The 26,648-nt window shown below is 39.4% G+C and overlaps 1 protein-coding gene across 3 annotated transcripts in view; it reads right to left on the reverse strand.

Annotated features, from left to right (window-relative positions):
• The window catches only part of SORCS1 (sortilin-related VPS10 domain containing receptor 1), a 749,465-nt gene that overhangs the window by 93,829 nt on the left and 628,988 nt on the right, over positions 1-26,648 (reverse strand). For all 3 annotated transcript variants that reach the window (XM_006831326.1, XM_006831324.1, XM_006831325.1), the window contains exons 17-18: positions 22,623-22,736; positions 6,510-6,681 (exon numbers count right to left, since the gene is read on the reverse strand). In XM_006831326.1, the coding sequence (XP_006831389.1) occupies positions 6,510-6,681; positions 22,623-22,736 (286 nt within the window). The remainder of the gene's footprint in view (positions 1-6,509; positions 6,682-22,622; positions 22,737-26,648) is intronic.

A 26,648-nucleotide genomic window follows, 5' to 3' on the forward strand; every position in this document is an offset into this window, starting at 1 on the left:
CCCTCCACCTTACCAAACATGATATCCTTCTCCTGCGACTGGTCCCTCCTGAGTGACCTTATGCACAGCAGAAAGAAACACTGCCCAACCTGGGCCAACCTCACCATTAATGCCACACTTGAGCCCATTGATGCTGCCACTTTTGCCAACAATATCTCGCTGGGCCGCCACACAGACCAAGAAAAACGAAACTGCCAGCATTTCAGGATTCTGCGCTATGTTCCCCCAATTTACTACCCCACTAAAAGTAACAATGATTCTCACTTCTCTTACTGCAAGTTAATTTGGACTGTTTTTCAACTTAATTAAATGAAATTGTAAAATAGATGTTCTTTTCATTCTGCTTTCTTTAGCTTCTTGGGTTTGAAATTCATGTGTGTAGTCACAGTTGATTTTTTGTTGTTGTTTTGTTTTTCCTTTTCCTTTTTTTCATGGCAACATGTTATTCTATTCTGTAAATAGACTATAGTTTTTATTCTACTGTCAATGAAAATCTGAGTTGTTTTCCGTTTGGAGCCCTTATGAATACTGAATTTTGGTGCATATTTGTAGACATTTCTGATGAGTGTACACTTAGCCTGAAGGAGCAGTTATCAGCACCATCAGCTGCTAACCAAAACTTTAGCCGTTTCAACTCACCAACTGCTCTGAGAGAAAAATGCGGCAGTCTGCATCCTTAAAGATCTACGGCCTTGGAAACCTTCTAGCATCTGGCTGAGTCAGTCAGCCCAATAACAATAGGTTTGGTTAATATACTTAATTATGGAAATGCCAGGCCATAGAATATATCAAAGGAAAAAAAAAAGTAAGATGATCATGATTGTGGATTAGGTATTGAATTCTTAAATAGGACTCAGAAACCACAAATTATATATCTTCTATAATTATGATATTTGAGTTTATACTTACCATTTTAGTATTTACTTTTAATTAGCCTCAGCTGTGTATTATGTGGTCTTTCTTCCCTTTTCTTTTCTTATTTTAGGCTAGTCGGGCTTTATAAAATTACATTCCCCTATCAATGCCTGATAATTCGGCAGTCTCTTCCTAGTCTTTTAGTGGTTACTCTAGGTGGTAAAGCACACATTCAAGACATTTTCCTGTCTAATGTAAATAAGGAATCCTGTTGTGGTGCTGTAGGATAAGCACTCAACTACAAGGTTGGTTTGAACTGCAAGGCTGGAAGTTCAAATCCACTAGTTGCTCTTTGGAAAGTCTATAAGGATTGCTATGAGTTGAGGCTGACCCGACAGCACTTAACAACAACAATGTAAACAGTTGGCACAGTGGTTAAGCCCTCACTGTGGGTTACTGCGCCAGCAGACTGCAAAGCCTTTTGAACTGCAAGGTCGACAGTTCAAACTCACCAGCTGGTCCTTGAAAACCCTATACAGGGTTGCTATGGGTCGGAAATGACTCGATGACACTTCACAACAACAACAACTTGTAAAAGGTCAGTGGTTTGAACCCACCAGCTGCTTCTCAGGAAGAAAAAGTGGAAGTATGCTTCCATAAGGTTGGTATGAACCACAAGGTCAGTGGTTCAAATTCACCAGCTGCTGCCTGGAAACCCTACGCAGTGTCGCTATGAGTTGGAACTGACTCAACAGTGCTTAACAACAACAACAAATGCTTCTGTGAAAGCTACAACCTTGGAAACCCTATGGAGCAGTTCTAGTCTGTGCTGTACGGTCATTATGATTCAGAATGAATTCAGTGATATGTTGTTGTTGTTTATATAAATAAGAACCTTAACTTCCCTACAGAGATTTCAGGGGCCTTTGGTCACTTTGTTGATGTTGCTCTGTACCTTCAATCTAATTTCCACTCCTAATTACCTTATACGTGGAGTCCTGGTATGGTGCTGTGGATTAATGCTCTGGACTGCAAAGTCAGTTTGAACCTCAAGTTTGGCAGTTCAAGCTCATTAGCCATTCCTCAGAAACCCTATACAGGGTCAATATGGGTCAGAACCGACTCAATGACACTTAATAACAAAAACAACTATCTTACATGACAAAGTAGAAACCCTTAGGGTTTCCTAAGCTGCAATCTTTCTGGGAGCAAATTGCCAGGTCTTGTCTCCTGCGGAGAGACTGTTGGATTTGAACCACCAACCTGATGATTATCAGCCAAGTGTTTACCCATTGTGCAATCAATGTTCCTTTGACAGTTTAATTTCATCACATTACCTTTTAAATACCATGCTACTATTTTCATGTATTTTAAATTTGGTGGTGGTGGTGGTGATGTGCTGTGGAGTCAGTTCTAACTCACAGCCACCCTGCATAGGGCTTCTGAGGCTGTAAATCTTCACAGGAGCAGAAAGCCTCATCTTTTTGCTTGAAGAATGGCTGGTAGTTTAGAATTGCTTGAGGTTATCAGCCCAACTCGAACCACTAAATATAACATTATTTAAAATTCCACAGCTGACTGTCATTACTGCTTTGTATCGTTTTTATTCATTTCAAATTATTCCCCTTTATGCTTTCTCTTGCTCATCAGTCTTTCCATTAGTTTTGTGCTTCTGCTTGGGGTCAATTTCTTTCTATCTGAAGAACTACCTTTAGTATTTCTCTTTATAGAAATCTTCTTCTATGACTCATCTATCTTTTTGTTAGTTTGCAAAAATGTTTTTATTTTGCCTTAACAGTTTTTTTCCTCCAGCACATCAAAGATGTCATTCCATTTTTTTTTCTTAGCAGCTTTAGAGTTTTTCTCTTTATCTTTTAGATTTCAGCAATTTGAATATGATGCACCTAAAAGTGTTTTATTTTCTTTGTAGTTACTCTGTTTGTAGTTTATTGATGCATTTCAATTTGTATGTTGATACCCTTCATCAGATATTCAGCCAGTATCACTTGAAATAGGCTCTGCCTCCTTATCTGTCTTTTCTCCTTATGGGAAGATAACTACACCTGCATTATTCCTTCTCAACACTGGTCTCTTATTATTCTTTTCTGTTTTCAATCCCTTTACTCTTCATTCTACAACTGGTATATTTCCTCATGTCTGTTCTTCCAGTGAAGTGATCTGCTGTTCATCTGAGTTCAATCCGCTATACATGCTTAATTTCAATGATGATATCTGCATGTCTACAGTACCCATTTGATATTTATGACTGATTACTACTCTAGTGTTAACTTTTCCCATTTCTTCTTATTCATGAACATATTCATTTTAAAGGTCATTTTATAAAGCCTACATCTCAGACAACTGCTGATCTTGTTTCAATTACTTTTGCCCTCCCTCCACTTTACCCTGTTGCTTGACACACCTGGAAAATCTTGTTATTAACTACACAACATTTATATGAAAAAAAAAAAAAAAAGAGAGAGTCTTTTGGTTACTTTATTTTCCTCCAAAGAAGATTTATTTTAGCTTCTAATAGATATTTGTTGTTGTTAAGTGCCATCAAGTCGGTTCTGACTTATAGTGACTGTGTAGGGTTTTCGAGGAGTAGCTGGTGGGCTTGAACTGCCAACCTTGTAGTTCAAACTCACTTTGCAGTCCAGTGCATTAACCCACAGTGCCACACCAGGACTCCATAGCGACCCTGTATAGGGTTTCCGAGGAGCAGCTGGTGAGCTTGAACTGCCGACCTTGCAGTTGAAATGGCTTTGCAGCTGGCACATTAACCCACAGCACCACACTAGGACTCCAATAGATACACAGAGTAAGGGAAAACCACCTTGATTCATTTAGGACTGAGCTAACATGAGGTTGGGTTTCAGGGTTTAAGAGCCTAGTATAAGTCTAGTTTGTCCTTACTCCTAGGACAGAGATTTTTTTTTTTTTTTTAAGTTTCTCTTTAACAAAATAACAACTTTGAATTGTGAATTTAGTGAAGGTTAACAGAACAGATCTGGTAGCATTGTGGTTACGAATCGGGCTGTGAACTGCAAGGTCAGCAGTTCAAAACTACCAGCTGTTTCTCGGGAAAAAGATGAGGTTTTCTGCTCCCGTAAAGATTTACAGTCTTGGAAACCTTGTACAGGGTCGCTATGAGTCGGAACCGACTCCATGGCACATAACAACAACAACAACAACAGAGCAGGTCATTAGTTTTACATCCAACAAATGATGCACTTGGTATCATCTCAATGATTGCAATTTCCTTCATGCAACAACAATTACGCCAAGTCCTTCCTCTGGTTTCCACTTCCACTCCACCCTCCTTCCCAACCCCTCTGAAGACTGGCCCTAGGTATATGCTGCCCTTTTGATCTTGAATGAGAGACCACTCCATGGTGAGCATAATTCACTAGTGTTGTTGCCCCCCACAATACACTTATTCACTACCTGGTTGAAAATTGGATTACTAAGGTGCTCCGATAGCATAGTGGTTACGAATTGGCTGCAAACCACAAGGTCAGCAGTTCAAAACGACCAGCTGTTTTGCGGTAGAAAGATGAGGCTTTCTGCTCCAGTAAAGATTTACAGCCTCGGAAACCCTGTATAGGATAGCTATGTGTCAGAACCAACTCCACGACACATAACAACAACATGATGTGTTCAGGTCCAAAGCTTTTTAAGGGTTCAAAAATTGTGCTTGAATTTTATACTTTGAATCTCCCCCTTGATATCGATGAACTCAAATTTTTGTCTCTCCAAAAATGTAATGCGTCTAAAAATTTTACTTAACTTATGCTCTTAGGGACTACATTCTATTTCACTTGCAGCATTTAAAAATTGGCAAACAGCTCAAAGAGAAAAAGCAGCATTATTGAGTTATTTCTCCATGCTTCCCTTCTCTCTGAGGTTTGACTTTCTAAAACCTAGCTGCCTTGTTAGCGCTGACGTCCAATTTCCAGCACCCCAGGTCTGTAAATGCACCAACTCTTTCTTTAGTCAGTACTTCCTGGCTGGCTTTCTACTGGAAATCTGCATTTCTTTCCTAGTGTGGCTTATGAACTGGCCGCGTTCTTCTGAGAAACGATAGCATAAATGGTTGGACTCACCCCATTGGAGTTCCCATGTCTCAAGAAAAGAATTACAACCAGTCAAATGCTCTTAGCTGTTCCTCCACACTCCTCAGACTCCTGATCTCCTTCTCTCTCTCCTCCTCTCACAGTATATATTGGGTCTGCTTCAACTGACTCTGTCATAGCCTCAGGCAGAAGTCCCCAGAGATTTTATTTATGTGACATATGAGCAAGAATTCTAAATGGCCCCAAACTGGCCTGTATCTTTCTAAGTCCAAATGAAGACTTTTTAGGACACTGTAGTATTTAGAAGATTGGGTTTGGGTAGAAGACATTTATCAGGGAAACAACAGAATGAAATATTAGGTTAGAGCAGTGGTTTGCATACTGTGGTCCTTCAGACCAGAAGTATCAACATTATCTGAGCCTGAATTTCAGACTCATTATTTCAAAATTATTTTTCCTACAGAAATAAAAATAATTGTGGTCAAAATTTACAAAGCAGTTCTAGATACTTCATCTTTTCCTCCTTAAAGTCACATCTAGAACCTCTGAGGTTTCACCAGCCCCCTTGGCCTTGACTTTGTCTTTTCCTCTTGAAACAAAGCATAACCTGTGAACCTATTAGAAATACTATTTTGTGAGTCCCATCCTAACCTTATGAATTAGAATCTCTGGGCATTGGGACCAGGAAAATCTGCTCTAATAGGCTCTTCAGGTAGTGTGGGGTAATGATCAAGAGCTACTGGGCTATAATAAACACGTAGCTGGAAGTCAGTGTATTTTCAAAGACGTTATTAGCTGGTTAAATACCTTTATCTTCACAGGGCCTTGAACAGTGCCAATCATCTTTTATGTACCCAGATAATGCGTTTGAAGGTAAGACTGCCTAGTTTAATAACTGAGACCACTAATTAAAGGTGCTTATCCTTCAGGGTCATCCTCCTTGCATACCAAATAACAAAAATGTTATTACTCACAACCTAAAAGTCATAGAATAAATGTCACCTAAAACAGTCATTAAATTCAGACAACCACAATCTGGCAAATAGTAGTGGCTGCTCATGATATCCACAATATGCTATAAAAATAGGAACTCGTGATTGCCCGAGAAATTATGCTCAATTAAGTTCAAATTGGCCCTAGTGTTCTGTACATGACGAGCAGGTTACCTTTGGGAAAGAAGAGCCAAGATATCAGTTTAAAGAAATAGAGAAATTAGCATCCTATTACACTGGTTGTATGTTAACTTATTCAGGAATACCATTATCGTATTCTGAGAAATGTTTAGCTATAAGTGCTAATGACGCAGGATTAAATCAAACCAGAATTCCAAGAGGTGAAAAGTTAAGTAAGAGTGAAGAACAGCATGATATGAAAATAACTGAAAAAAATATATAAGGGAATTTGAAATAATAACATTACCAACAACAACATAGAAAATAAAAGCAGAATAATTTTTTAAAAATATATAAATAACATTTAGCAATGAGAACTTTCAGAACAATATATAAATGAAACCATGCTTTTCTAGGGAACATCACTGGCCCCAGGAGGAACAGAGGAGACAGAAATCAGTCCTACCTCCTCCAGCTGTACCATAAGAGTCACATTGTGTCCTTGTTCAGCGGTCAGCTTTCCATCAGCCGTGACTATCCGCAGCCCCTTGGGGGCCTTTCCTGGACACTTCTGGGGTTTGGCAGTGTATTGTTCTCTTACTCCATCAGTGCAGTTATTAGAAACCACCTTCCTATACCTAAATGGAAAACATCTCAAGTCATAGCTCAGCCCATTATAACTCTTATCACTCCCAAGATCTTTAAGTTGAACTTACTGTTTAGCCCTGAGGACCATCAAACCACCTTTCAAGTTGCTGTGAGGATCAGAACCAATTCAGATAAAATACTCAACAGAGAGATATACTTATTGTAACAAATTGTACCTACTGTTAATAATTTAATCCACTTATTCTTTTATTCATCACATCAACTGATGACTGATTTCTTCGAGGACTAAGTAAAATACTGCAGTATAAGACAAAGTCACTGTTCTCAATGAGTTTATAATCTAGTTGAAGACATACACATAGGTATTGTAGTAGAGAATTCAAAGGCTATATAATTAATGGCTAGAATGAGTAATTTACATTTAAAGAATATTCAAAGTTCAGACAAAGGAGATATTATTATGGTGATATTATAAAACATTAGATTTCACAAACAAAGTACCAGTAATGGTGTAGTACAGAAAAACTTGGCTAAATCTGGTCATTTCTAATACTTAATGAAAAGTGATACTAGCTAACCTTCTAGAACATTAAATCAAGGAACACTTAGTCTTTGAAGACTGAATAAATACTTCCTACTTTTTTTCTTAGTCTCATTTTAGTTTTAATTAAAAGAAATAATTATGACCCCAAAATGTATCCTATACATTTTATTTTAATTAGAACCTGAGGTTTTAGGATTATTTACCTATGCAATTTTTGAGGTTCATCGCCTCTTGTGTGGGGTTCACAGTAAGCACTCTATTTATTTATTCACATATTGATTTGCCACATCTACTTGCCTAGAGGTAGTGGTAGATCTCAAATTGGAAGTAATCAAAACCCAAGGTCTTACAGTTCTTCTAGATCAATCAGCAATCTTTTTTTTTTAAACAAAGTGTTAGATAGTAAATGGAGTCCTGGTGTGGCCCTCACTGCAGCATAATGCACTGGACCATGACATTGGTCTGAACAGCAAGGTTGGAGGTTCAAATTCACCAGCCTCTCCTCAGAAACCCTATACAGTGTTACTATGAGTTAGAACTGACTCGATGGCACTTAACAACAGATAGTAAATATTTTAGGCATTATGAGCCATTTAATTTTTTAAATAATTACTCAACTCTGTGGCTGTAGTATGAATATGGTCATAGAAAACACATAAAAAAAAAATAAATGCAGCTGGGTTCCAATGAAAGTTTGTTTACAAAAAATGTGCTATGTGTCAGATTTCACCTGAAGAGTCTAGTGTTTCAATCCTTTCAAGTCTAGCAAATGATGCTTTTTCCTGTGTTGCTGAGTGTCAGCACTGAATAACTGAAAGCAAAGTTGAAAAATTCAAATGGGATACAGTCTGGAAAAGTGCTTTAAACATTACTGATCACGCCAAGAACAATTATTTATGTTTAACTGTTTCCTACCTAGTCCCTTCCTCTTCTAACCTAGTTTAAATACAAGTACCAGGTGGATATCCTTAAAATTCCAACTTATCATCCAACCCTCTCCCTTCATACCTGGGGGATGTTATACAAGTTATTTGAGCAGTTTCCTGATGTAAAATTGGGGCCAATAATAGCACTCACCTCATTGGGTGGTTCCAAAGATTAAATGGATTAGTGTACACAGAGTAATTAAAATCATCCTAGCAATTGGCAAGTGCTCATGGAATGTTAACACTGATTCTTAGATTTAATATTAACAATTCTCTACCCTGCTCATAACCTTCATGGCTTCCAAACAGTTTTAGGATAAGTTGTCAATCCAATTTCTTATACACAAATCCCTCCAAAGCTATCTTCTTTCTACTTTTCTTGATCCTTTTCTCCACAAGTTCAGTCTGTTCCAGTTAAACCTCTTTCCAATCCTTCTTGAAAGTGCTTCTTTATCTTTGCACTTGTTGCTTCTATGTCCTCTTGCATGCTCCTTCAGCTGCCTACATTTACCCACTCTTTAAGCTGAAGCTCATCTCCTTCCTCCTCTCAGACAGTAGCAAAGTAAGAAGTTCATATTTAAAGAGTGTTTACAATTAAGTACTCACTGTGCTAAGTTCGCTTCGTGAATTGTCTCATTTATTTTCAAAATGCCCTAATGAGGTAGATATTATTATTATTAATATTATGACCATTGTTGTTGTTGCTATTAAGTGCTATTTGTTCCAATTCATAGTGACGGTGTGTAGGGTTTCCAAGGAGAGTTTAATGGGTTTGAACTGCTGACCTTGTGGTTAGCAGTTTAGGGCTCATCCTACAGTGCTACACCAGAACTCTTACTATTCCCAGTATATTGTTGTTGTTAAGTGCCATGGCGTTGGTTCTGACTCATCGTGACCCTGTATAGGGTTTCCGAGGAACAGCTGGTGAGTTTGAAAACCCGATCCTGCAGTTCAAACCAACCTTGTGGTCCAGTGCATTATCCTGCAGCGCCACACCAGGATTCCCAAAATACACATGAAAATTTTTTAAATCATAGATGTTATTTAACATCTCTCAAGATCACACATCAAGGCCTGCAGACAGTGTCTCTCTGTCCACCAGGGTCATTATAAGTCAAAATCCACTTGCCAGTACACAACATCAAGTCTTTCCTCCAAACTCTTAAAGGAGTCCTCATGGTTTCTTTGACAGGAATCTTCTAGACCTTGTATGGTTTTCTTCTGTGTTTCTCAGAGGACTTCAAGCTACTTGAGGGCATCTCCACCCCAGGGCTGGTATCAAGAATTGTACCCCAATATGGCTGTACCAGTTAAAATGTTAAAACACCAGCAAAGCAGTAAGTTATTACCACTGCCTTGAATCCTCCAAGCACCTTGCCCACCAATCCAGCTGTGTTGACCCTATTTTTAGAACCCTGGAACTCTTCACAATCCAACAACTAAAGGGTTAACAGCTAATTCAGCAAGGGAGCTTCCAAGATCCTGTTTCTACTGGAAGGTCACTGCCAATTTGGATTGGTCATTATCCTGTCTGAAGATTCGGAACATCACCCATCTGATATATATTTTTAAATTCATGGTAGGTGCTTATAAACGCAGGCTGATTAAAAGGCAGGCTGGATTCAAAACAAAACAAAACAAAACGCTGCTGACACTGGGGAATAGAAGCAAGAAAGGAACCAGCAACACCACAGGGTCATTATGGCTTCCCAGGGAGTTGAGCTGTGCCTCAGAAGCTCCCTGCATGTTTCAGAGAGGAGACACTATGCAAACAGAAGCTAGGTTATGCTTTCTAATCACTCAACATCCAAGTACACCTGTGACTTTGTCTTGGCGAGCTGGGCTCAGCCATCACCACTGGCATCATCAGCTGGAGAGCATTCCTTTTGTTTGTCCTGTTTTGACCAATCATCTGCAGGCTTTTTTCCTGAATCCTGTAGTAACACGAGTTCTGCTTACATCCAAAGCACGGACCCATCCCCCTGGGATTCTGCCACAGAGAAGACTGTTGGGTTTTTTGTGGTTTTTTTTTTTTTAATACTCATTAAAAACCATTCTGAAACTATTTTATTTTGTGGATGAAAATGACATCCCATTAGCCTTCCAGACTGGTCCCTGAAATTTAGAAGAAAATTGTGCAGAAATACAGAGTTCATTTACTCAAGCAAGCACACACCTGCTTTTTGCAATACAGAATGGTTCTATTTTCATCCCAGCAGCTGTCCCTGGGTCTGAGTTACATAAATGAATAATGCATTTAATATGTTATTAAATGGGGCTGCTACCTCTATAATAACAAGGCAACTTATGATTATGTTGGACCTAAGCTCTGAATATTACTGGGATACATTTAGTTGGTAGAGCATTCTTCAATCTGCCAAGAAGAAAAGTGCATTGTAATGGCAAGGGAGTCTTTGTACAATTACTGAAAGGGAAACATTCTGCAAATGTGCCTTTGATATTACCAACAGCTCATCAGTAGGTAGTGTCTTATTACTTCAACAACCCGCTTTCAATTAGTCTCTTCCTATCTTGATGGGTCTCTGTCACCTTTTCCTTTTTTATCCTTACCTTCTTTGAATTTGCTTCTCTACTGCCTGCCAGTTTTAAAGATGAAGGCCACAGCTTTTCTTTGCGAGTGTACAACTAGAAAGAGGCATGTAAAGTTTCATATTCTGTGGTTGTACTATGTTGGATTTTGTGTGTGTGTGTGTGCGTGTGTGATATTTACAGGAAGGTGGTACAGATGACCATTAAATGTATACTATGGTAATACTATGGCTAGCTCAGTGGATCTCAACCCTGCTTGCCATTTAGAGACATTTGGGGCACTTAAAAACTCTGTGGATACCCATCTAACCTAGCTTCAATGGTGTGATGATCAGAACTCGACTAAAGGAAGATAACAATTTTTGATAAAGGAAACAAGTGTAAATTGCTACAATTTGATGAACTTGACCTATACTTATGGATACAGTAGCTCAAAATCACAACTAAAAGGGAAGGAGTCTTCACATCAAGAATTAATCCTATCCCCTTTGTATGCAGGGTTGATAGGGATGGGGAACTTAGATAATGGCTACCTGAAGTAAGGGGGCAATAAAGGCAGAAAGTGACTGGCTTACAAGTTTTCAAGAGAGAGTTTAGTTTAAAAGTGTGTGGGGGAAGGTAGAATCCCCACTGAATAGTTTTCATCTTGTTTAGATGAGTCTGGTGAAAAGAGATGGGGATAAGATTCTTATGATTCAGTAGTGAGTAACTGTTATCATGACTAATTGCAACTGTCACAACTGTAAATGTAGAAGTTTTGTAGCAAACATTGGGAATAGAGAAGGGGTTAGTTCTGGGAACAATGTCTGGCAAAGATCTTTCTAGATCTACCACCTTAGCAATGTAGATGTGTCACGATGTATCATGGGGCAAAAAGCTATGCTCCTGTGTATAATAGCACTGCTATCCATAAGGTTGAAAGTTCAAGCCCAACAGCCACTCTGCAGGAGAAAGATAAGGCTTTCTACTCCTTCTAAGATTTAATGCTTCAGAAATACTACACAGGGTTGCTATGAGTCAGAACCAATTTGACAGCACTTAACAATAACAACAAATGGAGCAGAGATAGTTGCTTCACCCCTGAACCCAAAGAAATAGCCTCTGGGAAAGCAGTAGTGATAGTGGTCCAGATCCCCAGTCATCCGAGATAGTGTCCAACTCCTGTCTCCCTCAGTGATTATAAACAAATCATTGTTGACCATCAGCAGTAGACACACACTTCCCAAAGATGACCAATGAAGATTAATGGTGCAGGTTACTAGGGTTCCATGGTTCACTGATCATGTGAACTGGGTAAGCAGAATTTGGCATTAAGAGGCTATCTTGAGATCAAAGACCAGGTGGAGAGGAATAAAGCCTTTCTTAAATTAACCACAATGGAAACACAATGTCATTTAATTTGAATAGTAAATAGAATGTGACTTCATTTTAAGCTCTAACTTGATGAAATGGGACATTTCTTAGCTAAATGACTTAATATCAAGAATCATGAGAATGGTCCATGGAACCCACTTTCTAAATCAACTACTTGCACAAATTAGTTACATAAAGGTTTTCCCCTTCTTTCGAGCACTTGCAGTCCCAGGAAACCTATCACTGAATCATTTAATCATGGAATATCAGAGCAGAAGGGATGAATGAGAAAGACCCACTGATTCAATCTGTTCATTTTGTACAAAAGGCAACAGAGTCATGGCTTGAGGTGTTTCTCAAGGTCACACAGAGTCATGTGGGCCCTGGATTGAGTCTGTTGCTCTTTTTCCATTATGCCACATCCCCTGGATGTGAGCTGCCAATGCCATTGCCTTTGGTTATGGTTATGGTTATAATTGGAAGTCAGTAGCTTGCCATCAACAGTGACAGTCACCAGCTTGTTCATTTTACAGCCCCAATGCTATCCCATAAAAATAGGAAAGTCACATCTCAGAAAGTTCTGATTCTGAAGAGTCTACTTTGTATCAACAGTTATTGAGCATCTGCTGAGGGTCTGCGCAGTTCTTTGCTAGAAAATTAGCTACACAGGGTCCTGCAACACTGAGTCTGCAAATAATGCAAGTGATTTTCTTTCTGTGGACTTTAAATACATGCACCACTTTTAAGACCAATTTTCTCCTTGATGCACACTGACAAATTTCACAGAAGGGCAGATGGAACATCACAATCCCCACAAGGCTCTCGGATCTGAGTCACTTGGAAAGCGACCATCACCTCCAAAGATCTTGAAATAGTAAATCCCGGGCTACAGCAGGTTAGCCAATGCCTGTGTACTTCTGTGAGTGGTGTAGAAGGGAACAGACTTACAGAAAGCATTTTAAAAAAATGATTCTAAATGTATGTTGGTAATATAACGTTACAACTTTTGCTGGAACTTATTTGTTTCCTGGTTTATCTTTTTATTTCCTAGACCCACTAAATATTCATACATAGATGCAGAATTTATTTTAAACTTATTTTCAGCTTCTGAGTAAATGTCTCTATTGTATATTGAGAAACTAAACCCAAGGAAGAGTCAACGTTGTCTTTGCACATATTTTCACGAGAGATCAATGGTTCCTCCAGAGAAACACTACAGACAGAAATTTCTCTCTCTCTATTTTTTATCTATTTAACACATCTAGAAATATATTTAGCTTAACAACAAGAAGAAATCTGTCCCTTGAGAAGATTACTATGGTTGCTTAGAATAAACCCAATGCCCACTTTATTTTATATGTAAAAATCTTTCATGGCTGGCACAAAAGAAGTGTCCTAGTTAATTTAGCAACTTATATCGGCAGCATGTTCTACAGTTCCAAAACAGTATAAATACGATTTAACCATAGATAAGTACAGCTAAATGTGCTGGTGTCTGTGTGTGTTCAAACTGAGATTTTCACAGGCACCAACAGAAAAAGGAAGGGGGGGAAAAAAGGGAATACAGATAAGGTTATTTCAGCACTAACATGCAATAAAATATACAAATAAATACAGATTGCAATGTATTTGAGCAAAAGGAACTCTTTCAGCAATCTCTAGCTAGTGTGGCTAGAGGAAGAGGTGTGTGTTTTGGTGTACCATGGGCCCATCTCCTGCTAATTATGCGACTTTATGAGTCTATGCAAATTGTTATTTCTGTTTTATAGATGAGAAAACGGGGCTCAGATTAAATACGCCCTAGATCTGAGTTCTGCAGTGCCTATTAAGCACTGGATACGTGTCTGGACTACAGATAGAAAGAGAAGGAAGGTTTTATTCCCTCTCTCTCCTTCACTCCAGAGAAGCCTTTATCCGATAACTACAGTGATGGAAGCTACACTCTGAAGAGCACCTAACCATTTGCTAAGCACTGAGCTACAGACTTTGCAAACAGTACCACATTTAATCTTTCCCAAGCCAGGCGGCAAACAAAAATTTTATAGGGTAGGACACTAAGGCTCGAAGAAACTAAGTCTCTTGCTAAGAAAAGTAATACATGGCAGTCAGGATTCCAGTTTGTATTTGTTTCATTCTAAAATGACTCTCTTTTTACCACTCCCAGCATCCTCTATTGCATTTCATGCTCTTTGTGGATCACCAACTGAGGCCCATGTACCAATCTACTCACTTTCCGGCTAGACGGGAAATGGCTTGTTGTGAGGGCAAAGGGTGGAAGAGGCAGAGAGAGCCTACCATGTAGAACACAGCAGGACTGTGCTCACATGCTGTTCCACCGCTGTGTTGAATGTACATTAAAGCCCCTGACACCACTGGACCGAGGCACTGAAACTGGTAGTTATAGGCACCTGGAGAGACATTCTAGATGCATTTCAGATCTTAGTCCAACTATCTCTTCTAAGTGCTAACCAAGTAAATTGCATGCCTCTTTATTTCTACCCAATGCAACAGATAAAACTTTTGACACCTCCTCAAAATAGCTTGTCTATTGGGTATACTAATGGTGGAAGCTTCCATGGGAAGGTAGGTGGACTTAAGAACAATGCCATATTGGTGGAGTAATTAGCTGATTGTGAAGGCAAGCATAACATTGCTAAGCTAGGCATTTTAAAAATGCTCCGCCTAACCTGCAGACGTCAAAACTAAGCTCTCAGAAAGGTGGTGCTAGAGATTTGCTTGTTAAACTTGACTTAAAAAGGATAATTAGTTGGAAGGCCCCCATTCAATGGTATGTCTGTTTGGTGTGCTGCATTGCAAAGCACAGTGTTAGTAAGGGATTGGGAGGCATCTAGTAAGGAAAAGTTAAGTGAGCACTGCTCTCAGGCTGACCTTGCCCTTGTGACTCATCTGCTTTTCATCCCAGTTTTGAGGCTAACACAGAGTCTACATTGACTGAATACTAGGCTGCCCTAGCTATGTTAAAGCTGCCATTGCAGAGCCTTCGATTCTAGGGTGGCTCCTACATTCCATAGGTCTCTACACACTGGTATTAAGCCTTGTTCTTCAAAATCACTACTAAATGGCCCCCCCCTTTCACATGGGTTATCTCATCCTATATATCTGACAGACAATGTTCTTATTTATTTAGCCAGTTCACAGTATCATTACCATACCTAATTATACAATACCATAACATCACCTTACACCATCTCTCACTTGTTATTCTGTCATACTGTCATACTGTGGTGGCTTGCGTGTTGTGATAATGATGGAATCTCTGCCATTGGTGATTTCAATACCAGAAGGGTCACTCATGGTGGACAGGTTTCAGCTAAGCTTCCAGACTGACAGACTTCGAAGAAGAAGAGGTGGATTATGTCTAATGTTTAGCCACTGAAAGCCTTATGAATAACAGTGGAATGTTTTCAGTTAAATTGCTGGAAGATGCGCCCCTCAGCTTGGAACGCACTCAAAATAGGACTGGGGAAGAGCTGCCTCTTCAAAGTAAGTTTAATCATGATGTATGAATAAAGTTTTTGAAACCTTCATTTACTGATGGGACACAACTCAAAATGAGGGAAAACAGCTGCAAATATAATTGGAAGTTGTCAAAAATGAAATGGAACACATAAAGATCGATATCCTAGGCGTCAGTAAACTGAAGTGGACTGGTATTAGCCTGTGTGACTCTGACAATCATATGGTTTACTATGCCGGGAATGTAAGCTCAAGAATAGAGTCACATTCATCGTCAAAAAGAACATGTCAAGATACATGTTTAAATGCAATACAGTCTGTAATAGAATAATATCCATACATCTACAAGGAAGACCAGATAATACCACTATTATTCATATTTATGTACCTACCACTAAAGCAAAGCTTCAGCACATTGATGCTGCCACTTTCCCAATCCATCTAGCTGGGGGTCTTCCTCCTTTTCTCTGACCCTCCACCTTAACAAACATGATATCCTTCTCCAGTGACTGGTCCCTCCTGACAATATGTGCGAAGTATTAGAGGCGAAGTTTGGCCATCTTGGTCTCCAAGGAGCACTCTGGCTACACTTCTTCCAAAACAGATCTATTTGGTTCTTTAGGCAGCCTGTGGCACTTTCAATATTCTCCTCCAACACCATAACTCAAAAGCATCCATTCTTCTACGGTCTTCCTTATTCATTGTCTGGCTTTCACATGCAGCATATGAGGTTGTTGAAAATACCATGATTGGGTCAGGCACACCTTAGTCCTCAAGCTGACATCTTTGCTCTTCAACACTTTACAAAGGTCTTGTGCAGCAGATTGCCTAATGCAATATGTCGTTTGATTTCTTGACTGCTACTTCTGTGAGTGTTGATAGTTGATCCAAGAAGAATGAAGTCCTTGACAACTTCAATCTTTTTTTTTCTCCGTTGATAAGAATGTTGTTTATTGGTCCAGTGGTGAGGATTTTTGTTTTCTTTACATTTGAGATATAATCCATACCAAAGGCTGTGCTCTTTGATCTTCATCAGTAAATGTTTTACGTCCTCTTCACTTTCAGCAAGCAAGGTTGTATCATCCGCATATTGCAAGTTGTTAATGAGTCTTCCTCCAATCCTGACGCCACGTTTTTCTTCATAGACACCCGCTTCTGGGATTATTTGCTCAGCATACAGGTTGAATAAGTATGGTGAAAGAATACAAACATGTCGCACACCTTTCCTAATTTTAAACCCTTCAGTGTTCCCATGTTCTGTTTGAACAACTGCTTCTTGGTCCAGGTACCGAATCCTCGTGAGCACAATTAAGTGTTCTGGAATACTTATACTTTGCTAAGGTGTCCATAGCTTGTCATGATCCACACAATAGAATGCCTTTGCATAGTCAATAAAGCACAGGTAAATATCTTTCTGATAGTCTCTGCTTTCAGCCAAGATCCATTGGACATCAGTAGCGATATCCCTTGTTCCACAGTCTCTTCTGAAACTGATAACTGAAGGAGGAAGTCCAAGGTTCGGTGAAAGAATTGGCAAAGAACAAGGCACCAGGAATTGATTAAATAAAAACTGAAATCTTTCAAGAAAGTGAGGTGGCACAGGAGACACTCATTCATCTCTGTCAAGAAATTTGGAAGACAACTATCTGGCCGACTGAATGAAGAGATCCATATTTGTGCCCTTTCCAAAGAGATGTGACCCAACGGAATGCATAAATCATTGGACAAACTCTTTGATATCCCATGTGAGTAAAGTTTTGCTAACGGTAACACAGAAATAGCTACAATCATACATTAACAGAGAACTTCTAGAGGTTCAAGCTGGATTCCTAAGTTGGCCAGATAGTTAGTTGTTTTCTAAATTTCATGGCATAGATGAGTGCCTCCAGTGCTGCCTCACTTTCTTGAAAGATTTCAATTTTTATTCCATCAATTCCTGGGGCCTTGTTCTTTGCCAATTCCTTCAATGTACCTTGGACTTCTTCCTTCAGTATCATTGGCTCTTGATAGTATGCTTACCTCTTGAAATGGTTGAACATCAACCCTTTCCTTTTGGTACAGTGACTCTGTGCATTCCTTACATCTTCTCTAGATGCTTTCTCTGCATCATTCAATAATTTGCCCAGACAATCCTTCAATAATGAAAGTCAAAGCTTGAACTTTTTCTTCAGTTCTCCCTGTTTGAGAAATGCTGAGAGTGTTCTTCCCTTTTGGTTTCTAACTCTAGATCTTAGCACATACATTTCGTTGTAATATTTGACTTTGTCTTCTCAAGCTGACCTTTGAAATTTTCTGTTCAGCTCTTGGACCTCCTCATTTCTTCCATTTGCTTTAGCATCTCTATGCTGCAGAGCAAGTTTCAGAGTCTCTTCTGATATCCATTTTGACCTTTTCCTTCTTTCTTGTCTTGTTAATGACTTTTTGCTTTCTTCATGTATGATGTTCTTGATGTCATCCACAACTCTTCTGGTCTTCAGTCTTTAGTGTTTAATGTATCAAATCTGTTCTTCAGATGATTTCTAAATTTAGGCTCAAGTGTGACAACAATTGTGAGGTTTGCCCAGTACTGGGCAGTGTTGCGTTCTGTTGTTCATATGTTCGCTATAAGTTGGTATCTACTCGATGGCACCAGACAACAAAAAACACTAAAGCCAATGTGATGAAATTGAAAAATTCTAACAAATTCTTCAATCTCAGATTGATTTAAAAAATGCAGTCAAGAGGTATTGATAATGATTGCAGATTGGAACCTGAAGGTTAGGAACAAAAAGGAAGTATCAGTAGTTGGAAAGTATTGCCTTTGTGATAGAGAAGATGCTGAAGAGCGCATGATATAATTTTGCAAGACCAGTAAGTTATTCGTTGTAAACACCTTTTCTAAATAATATAAAAGTTGACTATACACTTGGACCTCACCAGATGGCATACACAGTAATAAAACTGACTACATCTATAGGAAGAGACAGTGGAAAAGCTGAATGCCATCAGTCAAATGAAGGTTAAGGGCTAACTGTTAAACAGACCATCAATTGCTCATAGGCAAGTTCAAGCTAATGCTGAAGAAAATTAAAACAAGAGCCAAAATATAACTTTGAACATATCCCACCAGAATTTAGAGACCATGTCAGGAACAGATTTGATGCATTAGAGACTAATGGTTGGAAACCAGAAGAGTTGTGGGACGATCTTATAAACATCGTACAGGAAGAAAGAAAAGGGTCATTAGGAAGAAAAGACTAAAGTGGATGTCAGAAAAGAATCTGAAACTTGCTTTCATCCTAAAGATAATAAAGTGAATGGAAGAAATGAGGAAGTAAAAGAGCTGCATATAAAATTTCAAAGGGCAACTTGAGAAAACAAAGCAAAGTACTATAATGAAATGTGCAAAGACCTGGAATTAGAAAACCAAAAGGTAATAACATGCTCAGCATTTCTCAAGCTGAATGAACCGAAGAAAAAAATTCAAGTCTTGACTTGCAATATTGAAGGATTTTATTAGCAAAATATTGACTGATGCAGAAAACATAAAAAAGAAGATAGAAGGAATACACAGTCACTGTACCAAAAAGAAATGGATGATGTTCAATCATTTCAATAGGTATCCCATGATACAAAAACACAATGATACTGAGAAAGAATTCCAAGCTGCACTTAAGGCACTGGAAAAAAAAACAAAACAAACAAGGAAGGCTGCTGGAATTGATAGACTACTTGAAATCTTTCTACAAGCTGATGAATCACTGGAGGCTCTCACACATCTATGCCAAGAAATTTGGCATACTGTGCCCATTCCAAAGAGAAGTGACCCAACAGAATGTGGAAATCACTGAATAATATCATTAATATCACATGCAAGTAAAGTTTTTCTGAAGATAACACAAAAATAACTGCAGCCAAACAATGACAGTGAACTGCCAGAAATTCAAGCCTGATCCAGAAGAGGATATGGAACGAGGGATGTCATTGCTGATGTCAGATGGATCTTGGCTAAAAGTGGCGAATACCAGAAAGGTGTTTACTTGTGCTTTATTGACTATGGAAATGCTTTCAACTGTGTTGATTATCAGAAACTAGTGAAAATATTGAGAAGAATGGGTTTTCCAGAATACTTCATTATATTCATGAGGAACCAGTTCATAGACCAAGAGGCATGAATAGAACAAGGGAATACTGAATGGTTTAAAATCAGGAAAGATGTGTGCCAGGGTTGTGTTTTTCATGATATTTATTTAATCTGTATGCTGAGCAGATAATCTGAAAAGTTGGGTTATATGAAGAATGTGGAATCAGCATTGGAAAAAGATTCATTAATAACCTGACATATGGTTGCCATGAGTTGGAATTGACTCAAAAGTTACTTACCAACAACAACAATTTGGACTTATGGAGTGATGCTGTAGGATAATTGCAGGAAAGCAAGGTCTGGTCTGTTTGAACCACAAGGTCAGTGGTTCAAACTCACCAGTCATTCCTCAGAAATCCTATAAAGGTTTGCTCTGAGTTGGAATTGACTGGATGACACTTAACAACAACAACAATATGCATGAGACAACCTTGATTACTGGAAGGGAAGAGGACTTAAAATACTGATGAAGATGAAAGGCTACAGTCTTCAGTATGGATTATACGTCAATGTAAAGAAAACAAAAATCCTCACCATTGGACCACTAAGTAATATCATGATAATTAGAGAAAGCATTGAAGTTATCATAGACTTCATTTTTCTTGGATTTACAATCAACGTTCATGGAAGCAGCAGTCAAGAAATCAAATGACATATTGCATTACAAAAATCTACTGCACAAGACCTTTGTCTAAAAGAACAAAGACATCAGTTTGAGGATTACTCTGCCCCTGACCTAAGCCATGGTATTTTCAATCACCTCATATGAATGTGAAAGTTGAACAATGAATAAGGAAGCCCATATAATAATTGATGCATTTGAGTAGTGGTGTTAGAGAAGAATATTAAAAGTACCATGGACTGCCTGGGGAACCAACAAATCTGTGTTGTAAGAAGTACAACCAGGAAATTTCCACCTGAAAGGACAAGCAGACCAGCCTGGAGTGTCTAGAAGAACAGAAGATACTTCTTGAAAGAAACACCAGCAGGAAAATAAAAAAACAACAATGACAGTCTGATTAACTACTACAAGAACAAGCAAGTTGTTCGTCCAGGAACCATCAAGGCAAGCTGTCGGGTCCCTTCAGGACAACCCCTCTTCCAAGACTGAGACTCAAGGGGAATACACAAACAGGCATGTGGTCTTGCTGGTGACCACACTGGTCTACCGATAAGGGGAACTGGGGGAAAAACAGCAATGAAGTTTTGAGCTAAGTCCAACCACATTCAATAGACTCCTATCAACCTGGGTTGAGATATGGTTGGCCAGCAGTATGGCGAGACCTGGGGATTCCTGGGTCCAGGGACAGGGACATGACCATGGAGGACCAGAGCAAAGAGTGAAGCATTAAGCTGATATGAAGTGAGGGGAGATGCATAAGAACACCATACTTGCAGAGAGTACTCACTTGACCTGGCATCAATGGCTGGATGATCAGAACTCGACTAGAACTTCTCTAGGGAGAAGATGACCCTATCCAGAGAAGCAGTGATGCCAGAGATGGAGGCAGAGACAATGATGTGGAGAGATGGAACGCCTGGGAAGTCTGGACTCATTCAGGGACAGGGGCTGTGTGCTGATGGCCAAGGAGCAGGATTAGGGGGTGTACCCTTTGGATGTTTGATGATACATGGAGGGGACTATAATCATTGCAATGAAATGAAATACAATAGGATGAATGTAAAGCTGATGTTCTCCCAGGTAAACTATCACTCAGTTCACAATAAATTTTTTGTAAAAAAAGAGCTTTGTAAAATGGCAGGGACAGAGAGAGGTCTGCCTGTGGGCATGGCTTAGGAGAGGTTGTCCTCACTGAAACAACTGTGTCCTTAGCATTTCTGATTATGTTAACTTCCTTAATAAACCCTATAACAGTGTGGGTGGGAGGAGAAGAAATACAGCCAGAATGCTCCTTGGAAGCCATTAATGATGAAACTTAGTCTCTCATATTTCGGATACAGTATCGGTTAGACCAATCCCTGGAAAAGGACATTATACTTGGTAAAGTGGAGGATTAGCAAAAGAGGAAGCCTCCCAATGAGATGGACAGGCACAGTGGCAGACCCAACATGTGCAGTGTAACAACTGTGAGGCTGTTTCAGGACTAGGCAGTGTTTCATTCTGCTGAGCACAGGATTGCTATGAGTCAGAAACAACTTGAAGATACCTAACAACCAGAAAAACATAACATCACCTCATATCCAACCGATGTTCAATTTCCCCAAAGAATGTTTATACAATGTCTTTTTATGGATTATTTGCTTGAATTAGAACCTTAGTGAGATTCACAAACAAATGTCAGCTTTCAAGAATATACTATCAATTACATTTACAGAAAAGTTATGAAATACTTTCCCTTTTTAATTTTTTTAAATGATATTTCTGAGTCTGGGTTCCTCATCTATAAAACAGGAAGTGAAAGCCTCACAAGGATGCAAGCGTCAAGGGGAATCTCTCATGCTTAAATCATTCATAAATAAACTATGTACATAGATAGATAGATAGGCAGATAGCTAGAATCCTGGTGTGGCATTGCAGGTTAATACACTGGACTGCAAGATAGGTTTGAACCACAAGGTCACTGGTTCAAACCCACCAGCTGCTCCTCGGAAATCCTATACAGGATCACTATAAATAGGAACTGACTCCATGGCACTTAACAACCAGAACACACATATATATATACATACACACACACATATATGTATATATTTGCACACACACATCAAACTCACATCTACACACATTCATACCCACACATAATCTTTATCTTTTTCAAGGAACTTGCTCTCCATTCTTTATTTACAACAGGGGCCTTATTCTCAGACGATGTCTGTACTCTTAATGCAAAGTTATAAGACATTACTAAAGTGTACAAAAACAATTTTTCCTGAAATAAAATAAGCCTGGTCTTTGACAAAAGGCTTTCTCTAGGCTTAATTCAGCTGAAAAAGCATCAAAGGTGGCTTCCCGAGGCTGCTGCTGACGTCACTTACCCAGTACTATTGAGGTAACTCTGGCCCAAGCTGCAGTCTTTTGATAAAGAAGATGGGTTGAACCAAAATGCTGGCAGGCACTGACCATTGCTGTGCCGTTCATAACCGTAGTCACTGTTGGGGAAAGAGACAAGAGAAACCAATGAGGAGAACTTGGTGTCAGTGCACAGTCTACCTTTCTTCTAATCAATCAGTCAAAAACCAGGCATTTGCTGAATCAATGCTTTCCAAAAAATGGAGTCTTTCTTTGTTTCATGCATTATCTATCATGAACCCGTGACAATACTCTGCAGAACCCAGTTTTGGGTTTCTAACGCAGACATCAGATATGCCTGTGTAGAGATGAAGGTTCAATGTCCAAAAATCCAAACTAAACACCTTTAAGCTGAGTTGTAGATGATGTCCTAATTAGGAGGATACAAAATACTGTAGCTATGGAGCCAAGAGCAAGCTGCAATTAGAAAAGAGGTTGTAGAAGCCCAAGCCTCAGGCGCAAACTCCAGTGCAGGGTGGTACACAGTCACATGTGGTCCATGACTGGTGATGTCTTTGGGTTGCTCTTCCAAGGCATCTGGATCTACCGAGTAGAGCTGAGCCAGGTCTCTCTGTGCACATGCCATATGCTTCAAAGTCACAGGAGAAAAGGAAATGTCCTTTACAAGGATTATCAAGCAGCTCCCCTAAGGAAAAGTTCTGTGCTGCCAAATAGAACAAACTGCTTCCAACCCTCCTCTACTCTGGAAATAATCAATACTTCTCTTTCAGTCTCCTCTCATTCTTGACTCCAGGAGTCACTCAGTAGCCTGATATTCTTGGCTTCCCGGGGATGAATTCGGGCACACAGGATGACAACAAATTGTACCTCCATATGCACAGACAAATAACAGGTAGCAATCAGCAGGCCTTTGGAAGAATGAGCCCATCTGTGAAATGGAGGTGAGATGCTGGCATTTAGGGGTTGGGAAGGCAGAAACAGGATCAACTGAGGGGCCTACCACTGGGCAGTTGGCACTGAGAATCCTGCACATATCAGGCAGACTTGGGGCTAGTTCAACACAGCTTAGGCAAGAAGACTTCAGAACGGCTGCCTACAGGACACCCGAGGTTCACTTCAGAGAATTCATTTACAAATATTGGAGAATGACAGGTAAAGTCATCTGCATGACTGTTCCTAGAAAAAGCCAAGGAGGCACATTCTGTCCCAATCACCTTTTAGTTTGCTACAGGCAAGCCAGGCCACTGATGTGTCAGCCACTGGGAGAAACCCAACAAGGTCATTGGGGAGCCTTGCAAAAGATATTCTGATAACATGCCATTACAAAAATCTCATTTGACCAGAAAACTATTTACTTGTCTGATTCATGATTCTTTTCCCAATTCACAGATTGTATTTTAACTAGTAGGATGAGTTGTCGTTTTTGTTAACTGCCGTTGAGTCAGTTCCAACCCATAGCAACCCTGTGTAGGGTTTTCAGGAGCAGATGGCAAGCTTGAACCACCGACCTTATAGTTCAAATGACTTTGAAGTCCAGCTCATTAACCCGCAGTACTATACCTTAACCCCAGTAGGATGAGTAGTAGATTGCAAAGCCAAATAAACTCAAGAATCGGCCCAAGAATGAGAAGAGTAATGGGTGGAAGAAAGACCTAATTGTTTTCCTCACCCTGAGTTCTCTTCACTCTAGGTTACTTTTAGTTTTGTTGTTGTTGTTAAGTGCCGTCAAATCAATTCTGACCCACACTGACCCTGTATAGGGTTTCCAAGGAGCAGCCAGTGAGCTTGAACTGTTGACTCTGAAGTTCAAAGCGACTTTGCAGTCCGGCACATTAACCCTCAGTGTCTCACCCTTTTTTAGGATGTCAGACTATTAGGAGTCTTGTTCTGGCGCTGGTGTGGTCGGCAGTTCAAGCTCACCAGCTGCTCCTCGAAAACCCTATACAGGGTCGTTATGGATTGGAACCTACTCGACGGCACTTAACGACAACAACAACAACAACAAGTGTTACCTGATGTGTTGCTGTGGGTTCATGCACTGAACTGCAAGGTTGGTTTGAACCGTAAGGTTGGCCGTTAAAGCTCACAAGCTGCTCCTAGGAAATCCCTATACAGGGTTGGTATGGGTCAGAACTGGCTTGACGGCACTTAACAACAACAAATATTACCTACCATTTGTCTGTTCCTTTGTCATCCTGCAGAAGCATGCTTGTTTCTGTGATGCTGGAAACTATGTCACTGGTATTTCAAATAGCAGCACGGTCATATGTTATACACATTTAGATGGAAAGAACATTGGACATAACATTCTCCATTCCTCGCATTTTCACAGATGAGAAAATTAAGGTTTAGAGAGACATGGTGACTTGCCTAAGACAATGCACACAGCAACTGAAAGAGATGGGACTTGAAAAGTGTTCTTTTCAGATCTAATTATTTTAAAATGTCACCGTATTATTGAATGAAGATGTCCCTGTTGAATTCAGAGATGTTCTAGTTACAAGATCACCAGAAGATAGTTCGGATCAAAATGGAATCCTTATCTTTTAGCACATATATCATTAGATCTTTCTCCAAATGTGAAGAAACCAACTTAAGTCAAATGGAGGCAAGTTGGAAACATCTCTCAATCGTCTCCAATAAAACGCACATAATTTCTCACAGGCACTTTATCAGTACAGCCTTATCTGGACTCACACTACAGATATCACCCTTTTCTTTTCTATTTACATTCTATGCCAAGGTTTACAACATAAGGATTATAGAAGCAGAGACTTCCAGACTCTATCTTCTTGGGGTGCTGGGATGAAGAAATGGGGATTCTGTCTTTCTAATTATTTTCAGAGGAAGCTTGCTTCGAGTAGTCTATATTCCCATATATCCCCAAGATCTGCTCTGAGGCTTCTTAAGCATATTTCCCCCCTATTGTCTTATCTTTAAAATAGAGGAATCCCAGTGAGGATCAACAAAGGGCCTGAAGCCCAAGGTGGCAACTGGACCATAATCTGGGCCATGTCTATCTAAAATTTAAAGCAGTGTTCTCATTGCTAAGTGTGATTACCTGTGCATTAGATTTCATTTTACAGTGCTAGTAATTGTAATATAATTAAACATCAGTAGGTTATTAAAACATATTTACTGAACTGTAACAAGCACGCATTAGGCACATATCTTGTTATGATTGCTAGACCTCATTAAACTCCTGTTTTATAAGCCATGGGTATCTCATTTTCATTCAGAAGAAAGACAAAAGGCATTTCAGATAAACACATCAGTTTAAAGTGATCCCTTTTCTGTTTTTTTTCTAGCATACATATCCTGATGGTTATTACTCCACCTTCTGCACAGGAGATGTAAATCTAAGAAGACCACCTGGGTAATGGCTACTTTGATATCCCTGTATTCCTCTCCATTCTGACTTCAAGGCAAGAAGAATCTACAGAGGCAACTTAGTGTTAGGTAAACAATCTACCTTCAGCTCTACATTCCCTATATGAAAATTCAACGGCCTTCTGGTTTTCTTTTATGGGGAAAAATCAGTCTAAGATCATTTGGTTTCCTTGTCATTTATCAACCTTCTTACATAGGCTCTCTGAGTAAGGAATCTCTTTATTAAAAATAAAAATCAAATTGTATAAATATATGCTTAACTCAAAGACATAAGACTTTCATAAACAAGGAAACTGAATACATTTGCAGGCTTCAGAACATAAGTATAGCATTGCAGACAAATTCTTCAGTCCTGAACCACGGTGGACAATTATTCTGTCACTTAAACTACAGTAACATGGCCTGGAATGTTCTTACCTGTCTCCAAGTGTTCCCTGCATCTGAGGAGACAAACATGCTGATGTCACTGTCTGACAATTCAGAACCTATGTTGCCTGAAAAAGAATGCATCAACATTAGTATAGGAACATTCTGCAAAAGTTGAACTATACTGAAGTCTGTGTTTCCTGAAATGGGTTTAGACTGTAAACATATCTGAGTAGGGGTTTTCAGTAGATTTGCTTCAGGGTCAACAGTTTAGG

Source organism: Chrysochloris asiatica, unplaced genomic scaffold, assembly GCF_000296735.1.
Source record: "Chrysochloris asiatica unplaced genomic scaffold, ChrAsi1.0 scaffold00003, whole genome shotgun sequence".
NCBI classification, from domain to species: Eukaryota; Metazoa; Chordata; class Mammalia; order Afrosoricida; family Chrysochloridae; genus Chrysochloris; species Chrysochloris asiatica.